This window comes from Anarhichas minor, unplaced genomic scaffold, assembly GCF_050575085.1.
Source record: "Anarhichas minor isolate MPS153535 unplaced genomic scaffold, ASM5057508v1 ptg000011l, whole genome shotgun sequence".
Classification (NCBI taxonomy): domain Eukaryota; kingdom Metazoa; phylum Chordata; class Actinopteri; order Perciformes; family Anarhichadidae; genus Anarhichas; species Anarhichas minor.
This window is the reverse complement of record NW_027466457.1, coordinates 13,796,430-13,812,369: the sequence shown is the minus strand read 5'-3', so window position 1 is coordinate 13,812,369 and position 15,940 is coordinate 13,796,430. Positions and strand designations below refer to the sequence as shown.

General features: G+C 43.3%; 1 protein-coding gene across 1 annotated transcript in view; it reads left to right on the top strand.

Annotated features, from left to right (window-relative positions):
- LOC142947745 (unconventional myosin-IXAa-like) overlaps window positions 1–15,940 on the top strand; it is a 125,174-nt gene that overhangs the window by 101,468 nt on the left and 7,766 nt on the right. The window contains exons 18-39 of the mRNA XM_076089539.1: window positions 393–432; window positions 552–674; window positions 1,204–1,284; window positions 1,388–1,498; window positions 1,690–1,812; window positions 1,909–2,058; window positions 3,248–3,549; window positions 4,713–5,852; window positions 6,213–6,297; window positions 7,876–7,973; window positions 8,390–8,493; window positions 8,708–8,931; window positions 9,223–9,339; window positions 9,822–10,010; window positions 10,161–10,208; window positions 10,309–10,420; window positions 11,947–12,008; window positions 12,759–12,951; window positions 13,406–13,534; window positions 13,656–13,761; window positions 14,049–14,180; window positions 15,259–15,382. Coding sequence (XP_075945654.1) covers window positions 393–432; window positions 552–674; window positions 1,204–1,284; window positions 1,388–1,498; window positions 1,690–1,812; window positions 1,909–2,058; window positions 3,248–3,549; window positions 4,713–5,852; window positions 6,213–6,297; window positions 7,876–7,973; window positions 8,390–8,493; window positions 8,708–8,931; window positions 9,223–9,339; window positions 9,822–10,010; window positions 10,161–10,208; window positions 10,309–10,420; window positions 11,947–12,008; window positions 12,759–12,951; window positions 13,406–13,534; window positions 13,656–13,761; window positions 14,049–14,180; window positions 15,259–15,382 — 3,793 coding nt within the window. The remainder of the gene's footprint in view (window positions 1–392; window positions 433–551; window positions 675–1,203; window positions 1,285–1,387; window positions 1,499–1,689; window positions 1,813–1,908; window positions 2,059–3,247; window positions 3,550–4,712; window positions 5,853–6,212; window positions 6,298–7,875; window positions 7,974–8,389; window positions 8,494–8,707; window positions 8,932–9,222; window positions 9,340–9,821; window positions 10,011–10,160; window positions 10,209–10,308; window positions 10,421–11,946; window positions 12,009–12,758; window positions 12,952–13,405; window positions 13,535–13,655; window positions 13,762–14,048; window positions 14,181–15,258; window positions 15,383–15,940) is intronic.

Below are 15,940 nucleotides of genomic sequence, written 5' to 3'. Positions count from 1 at the left end.
ATGTGTACCTTGTTGTACTTTCAGCAGGTTTTATTTCCCTCTGTTAGCTGGTGGATGGGTTTTCAGGGACAATCTAGGAGGACCTCGGGAAAAAATGCTCTCCATTTGCATTATGGGTAGTGTAGTAGCCAGGGTATTCAGAGGATGAAACATATATATGGGTACATCTGGTTCCACGGTATTAATTATTCTTAAATAATATAATATAATATATTTTAAATAATTGTTTTTAAAGTATCTGTACTAATGAACCCAACTTGATGAATGTACATACTCTTATAATAATACGATAATACTCTTTTAAATGATATTATCGTACCTTGAATTCTTATTTTAATATTTTTGATATTAATAATAATATTGATTATTATAATAATATTTCTCACCTGAAGGAGGAACAAGAACATCAAAACAAAGCCGAGCCTTCCCAAGGTAAGTCACAAACACGACACAGCACGACAGCATCGTGAGAAGCGGATATCAGAGATCCATTGATGCATCACGTGTCAGCTTGCAGACACAGCTTCATGTCTGGTTTTTTGTGAACGCAGCACTTGTTGGACGTGAAGTCTCTGCGTTACCTGAGCAGCGTGACGCTCCACGACCGCATCACCAAGTCTCTGCTCCACCTGCACAAGAAGAAGAAGCCGCCCAGCATCAGCGCCCAGTTCCAGGTCAGTGCTTCCGTCGCCCCCTAATGGAGGATCTGTGAATCACAAAAACATGAGTGACTCAGCAGCAGCTGCACTCTAAAGTGATTTCAGGTGTAAATGAATATATATGCTTAAACATTTCAAAGTAAAAGATGTTATCAACACTACGCCACTTATACAAATAATACATATTGAACTAATCTCACTACTTTATATTCTGTTTAGTAGTATAATATATATATTATATATATATATCATATTTTATTTATTGATAATATTTTCTATTAATAATCTTAATCTGTAAAGTAACAAGTAACTAAATCTATCAAGTACCTGTTGGTGAATTCCAATATTTCCCTCTAAAATGTAGTTGAGTAGAAGTATAAAGTTGCATAAAATGGAAATTCTCAAGTAAAGTAGAAGTACCTCAAAATTGTACTTAAGTACATCACTTGAGTAAATGTACTTGGCTGCTTTCCACCGCTGCATTTCTCTCCACATTTAAAGAGGATGTGATGTCCCTGATGTGTGTTTGTGTTTGTGTGTGCAGGCGTCCCTCAATAAGCTGATGGAGACTCTCGATCAGTCTGAGCCGTACTTCGTCAAATGTTTTCGCTCCAACGCAGAGAAGGTAATATCTTCTACAGAGGAGTCATTGCTTAAACCTTTTCTCTAAATGAATGACTGCTGATTTGCTTGTTTGTTTACTTTCTCTTTCTCTCTGTGTCCATCAGCTGCCGCTGCGTTTCAACGACAGCCTGGTGCTCAGACAGCTCAGATACACCGGTATGCTGGAAACCGTCCGGATCCGACAATCAGGGTACAGCATCAAGTACACCTTCCAGGTAATCCTCTCCTGCCGCCGTCTAACAGCAGATCTATTAGTCGATGCCATGTTCGTGTCACATGTTTATTTCCATGTTTTAATGGTCATTATACTGTCTCTTATCTTCTCTATTTCTCGGAGGGAAACTAAGAATTAACTGATGTTGTCAAGCTCCTTGTATCTAAAAACCCGCTTTACACCATGCTGCAGGACTTTGTGCGTCACTTTCATGTGCTGCTGCCTCAAGGCACGAGCCCAACCAAGTCAGGCATCAGGGAGTTCTTCAGACGGATCCACCTGCCGCCTGCCGGGTATCAAGTGGGCAACACGATGGTACGGTTTCTGGAAACCAGTTCATCTTCGGTGTACCATTTTACTCTGTTGGACTGCAGCGCCACGTTGGTTTAAATATGTTCCCGTGTGCTGCAGGTGTTCCTGCGGGAGGCTGAGCGCCAGCGTCTACAGACCCTCCTCCACCAGGAGGTCCTGCGGCGGATCGTCACGCTGCAGCGCCGCTTCAGGGCCGTCCTGGAGAGGAAGCACTTTGTTGACATGAGGCGAGCCGCCTTTGTCATCCAGGTGAGACGTTGTTGGTGGGGAGGAGAGGCTCAGCAAGTCCGCATCCCCGTTCCTGCTGTCTCGTTCATGCAGTTAAAAATAGTATTTCTAATTCTGATTAGCTATAAAATGGCCGCTGTAAGTGCATCATGAATAGATTCAACAATCCAGTACAGACAAGGTTCTTCCATTTGAGGAAAAGTCCATTAAGGCTGCATACTCTTAAGCTGTTTGGGCATGAAGTGATTAATAGCGGTGCATTAACTCCAGATATACAAGGAGCATGGTCCTCTAAATATAGTCTCCTGATTAGATATGATTCACATGTACAGTTTCCTGTTTTTAGCTGTTATTGCGCCTGCTCTCTTATATTCAGTATGCATTTGTCCTCTTGGGGGATTTCCTTTCTAAAAGGAGCTTTCTACCATTTGAAACATGTCAGAACATACTGGAGTATGACATCTTAATAAAAAACATGTTAAAGGCTAACTTATAATCAAAACCCACCTGCTGTGGTTTAACTTCTCACCGTGCTGCAATAAAGTGACCTTTTTAGTGTGACTGGTTGAAAAGTACGCATTCACTATTGTTTGGCCTCGTATTTTTCTATATATGAGCCGTACATACCCCTGTTACAGACGCACTGTTATCTCTCTGAGGAGAGAAAGAGAGAGAGACCGAGGGAGGGAGAGAATGAAAGAAAGCAAACAGTGAAAGGATTGACGGAGGAAGAAAACACTGCAGTCAGGCCTTCACGTCTGTATGTTTTTTCTGGAAGAGTCCTCAGAGGGGAACTGTCCAAATCTTTGTCAGTGGGAAAGAAAACTAACCCAGTCGCAGGAGCCAATGAGAGACAGATAACATTTAGTAAAACACATATACTCTAAACTGCTGTTTGAGCCTTAATAATTGTTGTTTCAGGACTGAAATTTCAAATACACTGTGCTTAAGATAGGAGAGTTTGTCAGAAATGTATTCAGTAGCTTGCTGATAAAGTTTCTGTTTGCACGCGGTAAGAATACAATCTGACATTTAATGCATTTCTAAATAACAAGAAAATGAATTGATTGTAAATCCACAAATGACTCCATATTCAGATGCGAAAACTAGATGTTTGTCTGCTGTACCGGCAGCCTGTATTTCCATCTACATTTAATAACAATAACATCAAAAAAAAGTCAACACATTTTCCGTCTCTGTCTTCCTGCAGCGATGGTGGCGGTGCTGCCTCCTCAGACAGTCCTCCGTGGACTCGGCCGATGAGGAGGAGGCGGCGGTGTGTCTGCAGGCGGCCTGGAGGAGCTACAGGGAGCGCAGGAGGTTCCTGCAGCGGCGGGACTCTGCCGTCGTCATCCAGAGGAGCTGGAGGAGTCGCTGCCGACGCAGGTGTGCGGCGGCCGTATCGGTTCAGGCGACGTGGAGAGGGTTCAGGGAGAGGAGCCGCTACTGTCGGACCTACAGGACTGTGACGCAGCTGCAGGCGATGGCCAGGGGACACCTGGCTCGACTCAGGTGAGTGAAAGTTATCCGACAACAGCTTCAGTTAATACAGTCATATCACAAACACTGGGTCGGGACCCTCAGGTGGGTCACTGGAGATCTCATTGGGGAATTTCTTCCATAATCTTTTCTTTAACATTGATATCTGCAGGACATCGTTGAGCCACATGAGGGAGCCTGACTGTTCATATTGTTCTGATAGTTGTAGCCGATTTATGACATTGAATGTCATATGAAAGGCTGGAGTGCATTCTGTTTGTTTTTTGCTGATGAGAGGAAAAAACAAGAGCATTTATTTGGTCTCTTTTATAAAGTATTTAACATGTGCATATGTTTTCAATTACGTGTACATAAAACATATTATTTAGCAAACGTATATCTTTTCAAAAGGGCTGGTTTACCTGTTCAAGATAACATCAGGTGATGTGGAGATGGAGGTAAAAAGTGTCAAGAACGTTCATCTGCATAACGGTCATTATGTATTAATGCACACCTGGTAGAAAGGTGCGTGGGATGATGGAAACAGTCAGATTTGATCTGAGACGCAGCATTTCGGTCATAAACCTTCATCAGGCATCAAGATCTTTTGAAAATTTGGATTTAAAAAACAATTATACAAAATTCTAGGTGTAGTTTTGAATGTAGAAATAATGTTTTTTTAAACTTAAAGGGACTCTGGTGCATAATCAGCAGCTCATGTTCTACTCTCTGAGCTTTGCTCGTTGCAGAAGGAACCTTGTTTTGTCTCGTAGAAAAATGCTGTAATCAGCATCTTCTTACTGCAGGAAACATTTAGTTTAAAGAGAGAGGATTTTAAAAGCAGCTATAATCAATGTGTTTATATTAACAATAGATCACATGTCTACTTGTGTGTGGAAGGAGTCGCTCGTAGCGATGCACCCACAGAGACTTCATCACCTGACGCTGCAGTTCATCTCAGTTCTGTTGAGCTCATCGGTTTTGGTTTTCCCTCCAACTTTACAGTTTTGGTAGAAACAAATACATCAGTGTTGTGTTCACAGTTGTTTCCCCCAAGTAGCCAAAAAAATCAGTTATTGCAGGTATATGTTAAAATCTGTGTATATGTTTTCAGCAAAATAATGGTTGGTGTGTTTATAATATTCTGTTCAGTTGTTAATTACCCTTTCTTATTATTCACTGATAATGTCTTTTAGATTCAGGGAGGTGAAGGAGCAGCGTGAAAGACAACAGAGTCCACCAGCAGAGACGGATGCAGGAACCATGGAGGACCTCGCCTCCTCAGGACAGGAAGCTTATGTCCAGGATGTCTCTGTCGAACTGTCCGAAGACTCTAAGTCTGCTCCGTTAGATCCGGGAGAGACAGAAAAAGAAGAGGACTCGGAGCGAAGCAGGAGCACAGACGAGCCGAGCCACAAGAACCGGTCCAAACGAGAGAGCAGGCGGATGAGAGAGCTGGAGCAGGCCCAGTTCAGCTTGGAGCTCCTCAAGGTCCGAACCACCAGCGTCCAAGAAGACTCAGTCCCAGACGGCGGCACCTGTCAGCCGGAAGACCCTCACAGACATTCACCTCGGGGATCTCCGGCGAGTCACGGTAGTTGTGAACTGCTCGATGTGGAAGACATGGACACCGAAGGTTCCAAGCCGACTGCCCCTCAAGAACAACCCCAAATGCTGGACGTCCAACTGAGAGATTCGAACTTCAATGAGAAGCCTGCAATGGAGCCGCCGAACAAGGCAGAGGGTCCGAGGGCAACGTTTTATATCGCCTCGGACCAAAGTCCAGTTCATGAACCAACGCTGAAGTCCCACAGAGAGAGACGAGAGTCCACGTCTCGTAGGCCAGTAGTGGTGTTGATCAGCATGCAGAAGGAGAGCCCTGTGGACGAGGGGGAGCTGCTGGTGGCCCAAACGCTAGAAGGAGCTCCTGAAGCGGGAGCAGCGTTACCCGGTTCCCAGATGACCCACGTTGCGGGCTCGGAGGTAGCATCAGAGGTGGAACAGCCTCACGGGGTTGCCATCAAGTCGGAGAGCGATGCATCCGGGGTGGATCCGTCCTTAACCGCCCAAGTATCAAGTCCAGAATCGGGGCTTTGCTCCTCAGAGGTGGACATCCAGATCGTCCTGGAGCCGAAGTCCGACGTTCCCGCTCTCCGCCCCAGTCAGCAGGAGAGGAAGGCGGTCCAGCCCCAAAAGGAGACTCCCAGTCCGGTCCTGGACACAAAACCACCGAAGGCTCAGAAGAAGAGCTCGGGCCAGACTGTGATTGTGAACATGGTGGAGAAACCCCCCAACACTGTGTTCTCCCCACCCAGACGCAAGCTGCCCTTCTCCAAGTAAGTGGACCCGTTCTATGACTGAAGGTCAGGGTTCATTGTTTGCAAAGAGGCAAATCTGCATTTAGAACATCTCAAAATACACCAAACCCATACCATTACAACAAAGAACTTTTATAAGTAAATATTTGCTCAGAAAATCCAGGAAAAGAGCATTATATGTATGTGAATGTGATATATTGTAAAGATTATAAACCCTGATTATAGCAGCTTTGCTTTAGGCTGGTGACCGTTCATTTTCAAAAAGTGTAATGTTTTAAGATGTTTTTATTCGTGCAAACTTCCCCTCCTACATTTCTGTAAAAAATATGAGATTTTGGCTTTTTCTAAAACGTTGAATGTCTGTTTTTTGTGTTGCAGGTCAGATAAGGATTTGGTGAACCAGGAAAGATCTCTGGCCATGTCCAGAGACGACTCTAAACTTGTCGGATCCAGAAACAGAGAGGTAGGACAACCCCCCCCCCCATTTTTTTAATATATAATTTTTTTTTTTCATTTTATATATTACCAACTCTGATATATACTGTATATCCTGAACGTATTTCACTGTAGTTATCATGTTTTCACATCTGTATACACATTGATTTGTAGGGAATCTGTAGCTACTTTTTGTAATTTCTGCTAAGAATTTACATTAAAGATGTGTTAGCGGTCTTGTACACACCTGATGTTCCTGTGGTTACCTGGAAGCAGGTGGGCCGCCCCGGCCCCAAAAAGAAAGCGCGAATGTCCCGGACGCGCTCCGACTTCCTCACCCGCTGTAACTCCGAGGGGGCGACCCAGTCGGACGACGACGACGAATACTACATCCCCGCCCACTCCCACACGCTGCCCCCCTCCCCGTCTCCCCCAAACGCCCACCCCGAGGCCGACTGTCACAGCGACTCCGAGATGGTAAAGCACCGGACCTCCGGAGGTCCCTTGACCTCCAAGCGATCGACTGTCTCCTGTCCACTCGGGGCGCCCTCCCTCCTCCGCCGACGCCTTCCTCTCAGGTGGAGCTGGCCGAGCGGCAAGGGGAGGAGCCTCTAACACTGCTAACCCTCACTTCCGTCGTTCTGTTCACTGCTGTTTGACTCCCGAGCTGCAGTCCGTCGTTTCTCCACCTCACTCAAACAGACCGTCACCGTGGCCTGTCTGTAGTCAGTGGCCTGTCTGTAGTCAGTGGCCTGTCTGTAGTCAGTGGCCTGTCTGTAGTCAGTGTTCTTGCACGTCGCTCTGGCTGAGAAGCTGAGACATCTAAGTTGTCACCTGAAGCCTTTTCATCTCACACAAGAGTAGATTTCTCTCTCAGGGGATACTTCAACATTTTGGAGTTTGATCTCATATGTTTTCCTTCAGTACACAACATGCCATGTTGTAAGAAGGTCTGGAACTAACAATTATGTGTGGCAGTTTTGTCCTGATGGACAAATAGTAGGTTAAAAGTGAAAATGCCACCCGTGTCAAAGTATCTCTGTATCTTCTACTTCTTCTTTAACAACAATAAACAGAGGTTTTCACAGTAAGGACACACAGAAGATCTTCCTCCACTCATACGAAAGCACGACGTCACGCCTCGTGTTGCTCTGCACGCCGTCTGCTGCATGCTGGATTCGTTCAAACCTCGAGCAGAGTGACTTCTCACTAACAGCGTCGTTTTTTACGCATGAGCTCTGTTTCCCTCTCAATATCTCAACGTCAGCGTTATCCTCTGTGATGCTGCTGATTTCACTCACTCAGCAGATTCATTAATATCAGTGCATTTAGTAGAATCACCAGAACCAGAAGAAGAAGTCATTTACCTCAATATGTTCTTCTTTTACATGATTTACAAATATTTACTGCATTCTGTGCATACTATACTCTTTGTAGTACAACAAAGTATATTGATATATTACTACATAACATGATGTTTCTGTCCATAAGGCACAAATATAGAGGAACCAACCTGTCTCCAAAAAGCAACCTGGACCAGTCTTCATAACTCAGCTGAAATATATGTTTCTGTTTTCTCACCCAGTTGTCGTTCTCTGCTCTCCAGCCATCTCACAAAGACCAGAAGAAGATCCACAAGACCATGTCGTCCGGGGACCTGGGCAAGGTGGAGGTCCTCAGGAAGACCTCCAGTCAGGATGGAAGGTGAGAGCACCAGAGAGTCTCTAATCGCATAAAAAATCCTCCCCATAGCATCACATTTCACATTTGTGGCGGCTGTGGCTCAGAGATAGAGCGGGTCGTCCTCTAATTCAGAAGATCGGCTTTCGATCCCCCAGCTCCTTCGAAATATCCCCGAGCAAGATACTGAACCGCAAATTGCTCCCGAAGGCTGTGCCGTCGGTTTAGAATCAGTTTTTACGGTTCTGTAGCAAAAGAAAACACATTCAAGAGGTTAATATTTGTTTGTCTGGGGAAACAGCGTTTTACTTTCTATCTAAAAGACTTTTATAAAAACACTGACTGACTAAAACTGCAATGTGACATACAGATGCATTTCTTGGGTGTGTGTGTGTATTCTTAAATCAATTGAGTTAAATTCATTGTGTTGTGTGATTCAGCAGGATGAGAGGAAGGATAAGATTCTGGAGTAAGACGAAGCACGGAGAGAAAAAGCTGCCGAGAGAGAAGCAGGCCAGCGGGAGCGAAGCCGCAGAGACACATGGTAAAAAATAAATACAAATGAATCCAATCTGCAGACAAATTCTAGTTTTATTTGAAGGAGGTCATTACAGTATTCTACAAAATATTATTTAAAAATGTAAAATCAGTTTTATGAAGATTTCCTGGTAACCGAAGCATCTTGATAAACAAGTCATTTTTTAGTAATCCACCTTCTCTCTACCTGCCTCCACATCCCTTCGTCTCCATCCTCCCAGAAGGCCCTTCTTCTCCTCCTCACAGTCCAGATTTGGAGGCAGCTCCATCTCGGGGGGTCCGGGACAGTAAGGAGAACAAGGAGCCGTCTCCTAAGATGAGGAGGCGTCGCAGTGTGAAGATCGGCAACATCGCTCTGGAACCGGCCCAGTGGCAAAACGACGCCCTGCACATCCTCAGCTCGGCCCACGACTACCGCACCATGAACGACTTCCTCATGAAGAAGGTGAGGGGATACTTAGGGACATCATTTTGGTTTAATGCGTTTAATGCGTTTAAAAAAAATATCTGTCTGTGAAGTTTGTGCTAAAATTGCCTAAGAAGATGCATTTACACCCTATATTGGAGGTGGAATAATTGTGCCACAGTGGAGTTTCACAGCACAGTGTCCACTTTTTAAAGAAAACTTAAAAAAAAATGATCCCCGTAAATGGTTGCTGACTTTTTTTACAGCTTGTTTTATTCCCGTTTCATGAGTTGAGCTGTTAACGTAAAAATAAATCATCTGTCCCTCCAGATCGCCGACCTGGAGTCTGAGGACGGTAAGAAGGACACCATGGTGGACGTCGTCTTCAAGAAAGCACTGAGGGAGTTCAGGATCAACATCTTCAACTCTTACTCCACCGCCCTGGCGGTGAGTCCTCGCTACTCTTCTGCTTGTTCTCTGCTGTGTGAAGAATTCCAGACACTTTTGGGTATCTGAAGCACCTACAACCCCACAAACTGTAAAATAAGACAACTCAGTCTGTTTTTTTGTGGGCTCCTTTGATCAGAAAGCGTGTTTCAATAAGCCATTTTTTGGGAGGGGGACTTAAAAGGACAGAGGGTGAATACAGGTTTATTCAGACGGACAGTGTGAGATGAAATAAAGTGTTTCTTTGAGCATTATAGAAAGTCAAAACACCGTAAGTATGAACCGGAAAGAGAAGCATGATGTGATTGGCTGGGATGTACTGCAGACGAGGCAACGCGCCCATCTTGCATCTAAGTGGATTAAAATGAACTGTAAAAAACAAAATATTCTATTTTTCAATAGGAGAACCCTGAGTAGTAAATGTTTACTTGAAACACAAAGTCACTGATGATTTTGAACATTTCCTTTTCCCACACCACCAGATGGATGACGGGAAGAGCATCCGTTACAAGGATCTCTACGCGCTGTTCGAGCACATCCTGGAGAAGACCATGCGCCTGGAGCAGAGGGACTGGTGCGAGTCGCCGGTGAAGGTGTGGGTCAACACCTTCAAGGTCTTCCTGGACGAGTTCATGACGGAGTACAAGCCCATGGAGGGAACCATCGGCAGGGTAAGAGAGTTAAAGTTGTTTTACTTACTTAACTACCCTTTGCAATAAAATATAATGACTATAGTTATCAATTCTTTACATGTTCAAAATTAAAAAAGGCTGTTAAGTGTGAAATGCTATGATTCTTTCAACACATTCGTCTCTTTAAAGGCTCCTAAACGAGAACGCAAGAAGTCGAGGAAGAAGGAAACTGACATTGTGAGTTTTTAATGGTGCACTGACACCTTAAGTGTTTGGATTAAAAAAACAATTGATTGATTGAGCTGAGCTGACCAGTGTCTCTGCTGCCCACCTGCAGGTGGAAGAACACAACGGCCACATCTTCAAGTCCACACAGTACAGTATCCCCACCTACTGCGAGTACTGCTCCTCCCTCATCTGGATGATGGACCGAGCCTGCGTCTGCAAACGTGAGGACTGGACACGGAAACACACACACACACACACACACACACACACACACACACTTAAATATATAAATAGACACTTAAATCTTTGTCCATGTGAAATTGCAAAAACACAATTGAGGTGCTCTCAAGGCCAGTGGGCTCTGTGTCTGTGTGGAAGTGTTGGATAATGTATCTGCGACCTGCATCCCCTATGCTGACGCCTCTGTTCCTCAATATAATGGAAGAATAATTGTACATTTATGTGTAAACATGTAAAAAAGTCCTGTAAACAACGTTAGAACCTGCGCTATTTTGACCACGTCTGCTAAAAGTCACCTCAAAAGGAGATAAAATTCAGTTTACCCTGTCTACACTAAAAACATACAAATCTTCACCCTGGCAGGAGTTTTCAGTGACCTAAAACGCTGTGTGGTTTGTGGACGAAAGGCCAAACCGATAGTAAAAGCTACATTTTTTAAATACCTCTGTACGTGTGGACTAGTCCTTAACCAGCCAAGAACTGCGAACAGTTTTTGCAACTGTCATCCTGCATCATCCGCCGGAGCTAAAACAAAATAAACAAAGTTTTTTTCCGTTGAGAGACAGCGGGTCTGACTGCGCTTCACTGCGCCCTGCGTGTTTATTGAACTTCTCTCTTCTGTGGTGACACTAAAAGCTGACAAATAAATAATGGATCATGAATCCTTGATATCAACCTACTAGACCTTATACTTCATAAATATTGACAAAGAAGAAGGAACAGGACAGAAAAGTGCAGTACAGTGCTTGTACATTAGTATGACGCGTGGGGAGACAACAGTGACAGTGAAAGTCATGGATATCTGTAACACGTTGTAGGAGTTACACACTAGAAAGCATTAAATGAGTGTGAAGCTTCAATATTAACAAACCTGGAAGGAGATTTATGTCACGGAGTACACACCAAATTAACGGTTAATAAGTATTTGCCTTATTTTTACTTTTTACAAAACATTTATTTGCCTTTTGTTTTGCATCTTTGTATTCACCATAAAGGCAGGCTGTGAATATCTGCAAGTCTGCCCAATGCCACACACACACACACACACACACACACACCCGTACACACACACACACACGCACACGCACACACACACACACAGATAAATACACCACCAGCAGTTCCTAATGTTCTCCTAACTCACTTACTCTCAGGGTCTGACGCCATGTGTGCGGTTTTTATTTCCACCCACACAGCACATTACACCCCCTCCTACTCTTTTCGCCCACACACACACACACAGACACACACACACACACACACACACTACACATTCACACACTTGCCCTGCCTCCCTGAGTGTCGGAAAATATTCGATTAAACCTCATAAATTCATCTTCTATCTAGTTTCAAGCTCCATCTGCACTTTCAGTGAGCAGCAGACATCACATCTAAACTCTCTGACGCCTCGACGTTTACCGTCTTAAGACTGACTGACTGACTGCAGCTGTTGTTGCAGTTGCGCGGAGGTTTTAGAAGTCTGATCGTGTCGGTCTGTTTTCTGCAGTGTGTCGCTACGCCTGCCACAGGAAGTGCTGCTCCAAGATGACCACCAAGTGCAGTAAAAAGGTAGGAGGACATTTTATTTATTTATCTGAAAGTGTCTGATTTCAGGATGCTGAAATATCACAGCGGTGTTAAAATGCACAAAGATAACACTTGATACGGATATCATAGCACATCAGTTTAATCATTAACGGCAACAATTATTCATTGACTTACTGTGTGACTTCATGTCATCTAACAAAGTAATAAAATATAGTATGCCGGCCACGTTTTTGGCAAAATTTTCCAAGTGCTTCTGTTGTGAGTATTTGTACTGTACGTAAAAATTCTCTGTGAGCTCGCTGAGCGGGAATCGTGGTGAAAAAGGACCATAATTGCTGCTTTTTTTAACAAAAGCTTTGTCAACTAATGAAACACTTTCTTCTTTTTCTTGGTTTGATATTCAGCCTTTATGTCTTTGAGGTAAAAGCATTCATTTGAACCGTTTACTCTAAAGAGTTACAGTTGCAAACTCTGCCGTGGACTTTTTCTGAAAGCAACACCACTATATATATGTCTCTTTTTAAAATATGAAGTAAAACAATCTTCCTTTAATTAAAATGAAGTTCAATTTATGACTAATAAAACGTACTCTTGCTCCGCTACTGGCTGACTTGAATATTTAAGCATATTTAAGCATATTTTTTAAATATGCTTAAAAAATTTAAGTAGTCCGCCTAACGTCCAATTGTCAGCCTGAGTCACACACAGCAGGCTCACTTTAATGTGACGTGTTTCTGTGTCTGTGTCTGCGTTTGTATTTTTGTACACAAGTATGATCCGGAGCTGTCGTCGCGACAGTACGGTGTGGAGTTGTCCCGTCTGACCAGCGAGGAGCGAACGGTTCCTCAGCTGGTCGAGAAGCTCATCAACTACATCGAGATGCACGGCCTCTACACGGAGGGCATCTACAGGAAGTCGGGCTCCACCAATAAGATCAAAGAGCTCCGTTTGGGGCTGGACACAGGTGAGACTGACACGAAAATATATGGAAAAATCGTAGTAAAATGAGTTGTACTACCACTACAACTCTCCTACTACCATGACTCTACTACTACTACTTCTTTTTCTTCTACTATTACTAATACTACTACTTCTATGATGACGACTCTACTACTACTTATTTTTTATCTTCTTCTTCTACTACTTGTACTACTACTACTACAACTACTACTATGACTCTACTCTGCTACTAGTACTACATCTTCCTCTTCGTCGTCTTCTTCTACGACTCACCTACTGCTACTACGTCTAAGACTACTACTTCTACAACTACTACGATTCAACTACCCCTTCTGCTACTTCTCCTTCTACTATTACTACTACTGTTACTACTACTACTAGGTCTTCTCCTACTACGTCTAAATAAGCGTTATAGAGTCACAAAAGGAGAAAGATGAAAGTTAATTTGTCTGTTCTAGATGTGAGCATAGTGAACCTGGATGACTACAACATCCACGTCATTGCCAGCGTTCTCAAACAGTGGCTCCGTGACCTGCCCAGCCCTCTCATGACATTTGAACTGTACGAGGAGTTCCTCAGGGCCATGGGTAAGCTCATAATCAGCCCCGCCAGTGACTCTGTGTCCTCCAGCCGGGAGTCAGTTTCTGAAGGTGGAGTGTAACTTGGTCTGAGGGTGTGTGTGTGTGTGTGTGTTTGTTTTCTCTTCAGGTCAGCCAGACAGGCGGGAGGTGATCCGAGGGGTGTACTCGGTGATCGACCAGCTCAGCAGGACTCACCTCAGCACGCTGGAGCGCCTCATCTTCCATCTGGTCAGGTGAGTGATGAGATAAGAAGCGACATCAGTAGTTCAGCCTCAGGCAGGACAGTCTGCGTTTAAATAACTGAGGTTTTGAAATAAGATCTGATCATTTCTTTGCCTGTAAGAAAAGTGTCTGAGTGGCGTTTTCAGATTCTCTTTGTTTTTGTTTTTTTCACTGCTTATGAAACACACTGCATTAGCTGTCTCGGTCACATGCCGTCCTGTCTGTTGTGTTTGCTGGGAAATGCTTGTCACGCTCTGTACCATCAGGATTAACCGGATTATACTGTGGTTTGTTTCAGGATCGCCCTGCAGGAGGAGACTAACAGGATGTCAGCCAACGCCCTCGCCATCGTGTTCGCTCCCTGCATCCTTCGCTGCCCCGACACCATCGACCCGCTGCAGAGCGTCCAAGACATCAGCAAGACTACAGCGTACGTCCTCAACTGTCCTCTGTAGTCTCCTAAATTCACCAAATAAGGCTTGTAAACAAAATAACTACCTGCAACAGAGACGTTTCATGGATCGAAATAGTTTATACAAAAGTTTTCCTTTCTATTTTATGGAAAGGTTTAAGTATATTGTTTTTCCCTACATTATTGGGCTCACACTCAAAGTGAGACTCACATTGTTATATCCAGAGTTAACCGTCCAGGTAGTGATGAAACTAATGTTTTGATGTTACCACAAAGCTTGTATGGAGTTCTGTTGAGAACAGGCAAAGACATAAAGGGGACGCCACCTAAATTACGAATGTATTTTAATTCCATGGCGAAGGAAAGTTCAATCAATATTTTGTGAACATGAGCAACTCTGGCCCAATGCCAACGTCCACACTCACAGACTCGTGAACTTTGAGGGGCGTTGCTGCAAAGTCAGAGAGAGATCAATGAAGTTTTATCTTAATTTATAATATGACGTCATAATGTATTTGTTGATTATATTCTTTATTTAATGTGAACACTGAAGTTATCAAAAAAATGTAGTGGAGTAAAATGTGCAACATTTCCCTTTGAAATGTAGTAGAGTAGAAGTATAAAGTGGCAGAAAATGAAATTACTCAAGTAAAGTACAAGCCCCTTGAAAATTGTACTTAAGTACAATGCTTGAGTAAATGTACTCAGTTACTTTCCCCCACTTAAAAAACGCATATATCTCTGTGTACCTGCATAAATAAAACAAAGTCATACATTTACAAAGGATTGGTAGGTATGTTTAATATATGATTCTCTGCTTTAAAACTGTAGTTTTTGTAAATTGTGTTACAGCTTGACACAAGTGACTTCCTGTTTACTTAGTTGATGCTTTTGATTGGACGGCGCTACAGATGTTAGCTTACTTACATATGAAGAAAGTCTCCACTATAAGGATGGTTTAATGGTGCAACCTGATTTAGTGAATCAGTTTGAAACCAGCTAGTAGTAGTATTTCCGAATATCTAGTGCACCCCAATCCTGTGTTCCACTTGTGTTCTATTTCTGTTCTACTCTAAATGGATCTCTTCCCCTGTAGGTGTGTGGAGCTGATCATCAACGAGCAGATGAGCAAGTACAAAGCTCGTCTGAAGGACATCAACAGTCTGGAGTTTGCAGAGAGCAAAGCCAAGAGCAGGCTGACCCACATCAGGAAGTCCATGGTAAGATCAGATGATCAGCCCTCTATAGGCTTCTGCACCAAGTCACGTCATTCTGAAGATGTTAGTGTGATTAATCCTTATTGCCCGGCATTGGCGTGGATGTGTTTCCTCTCACTCATCATTTAAATGGTGACACACAGTTTTCAGCTGGCATGGTCTTTCACGCAGCCATGGCAGGAGTTCATTCATACATCTTTCATCAACTGCTTTTGCTGGGTTTTTCTTTAACACATGCAGAAAGCTGACCAAATAAAAACACACACTCAATGTGGATAAACCATGAAAATATAGCACTTTGCAAACAAAAGATAAAGTTGTTGTAACATCATGTTAAAATCTCTCCATTATTAAGGCATGTTCCTTCTTACTTCACAGTCACATCAGAATTTAAAAAGGAGCTTGCAAAATTATTTTTCTTTTATTAATAAAAATAAAACATGCACAAAACAAAAAGGACAGTGTTAAGAGTGAAAAGATTAGAAAAACATTAGCCCCACTTGCTAATTGTTAGCATAATGTTGCTCATATTGGTCATTTAAATTAATACATCTGAATCAG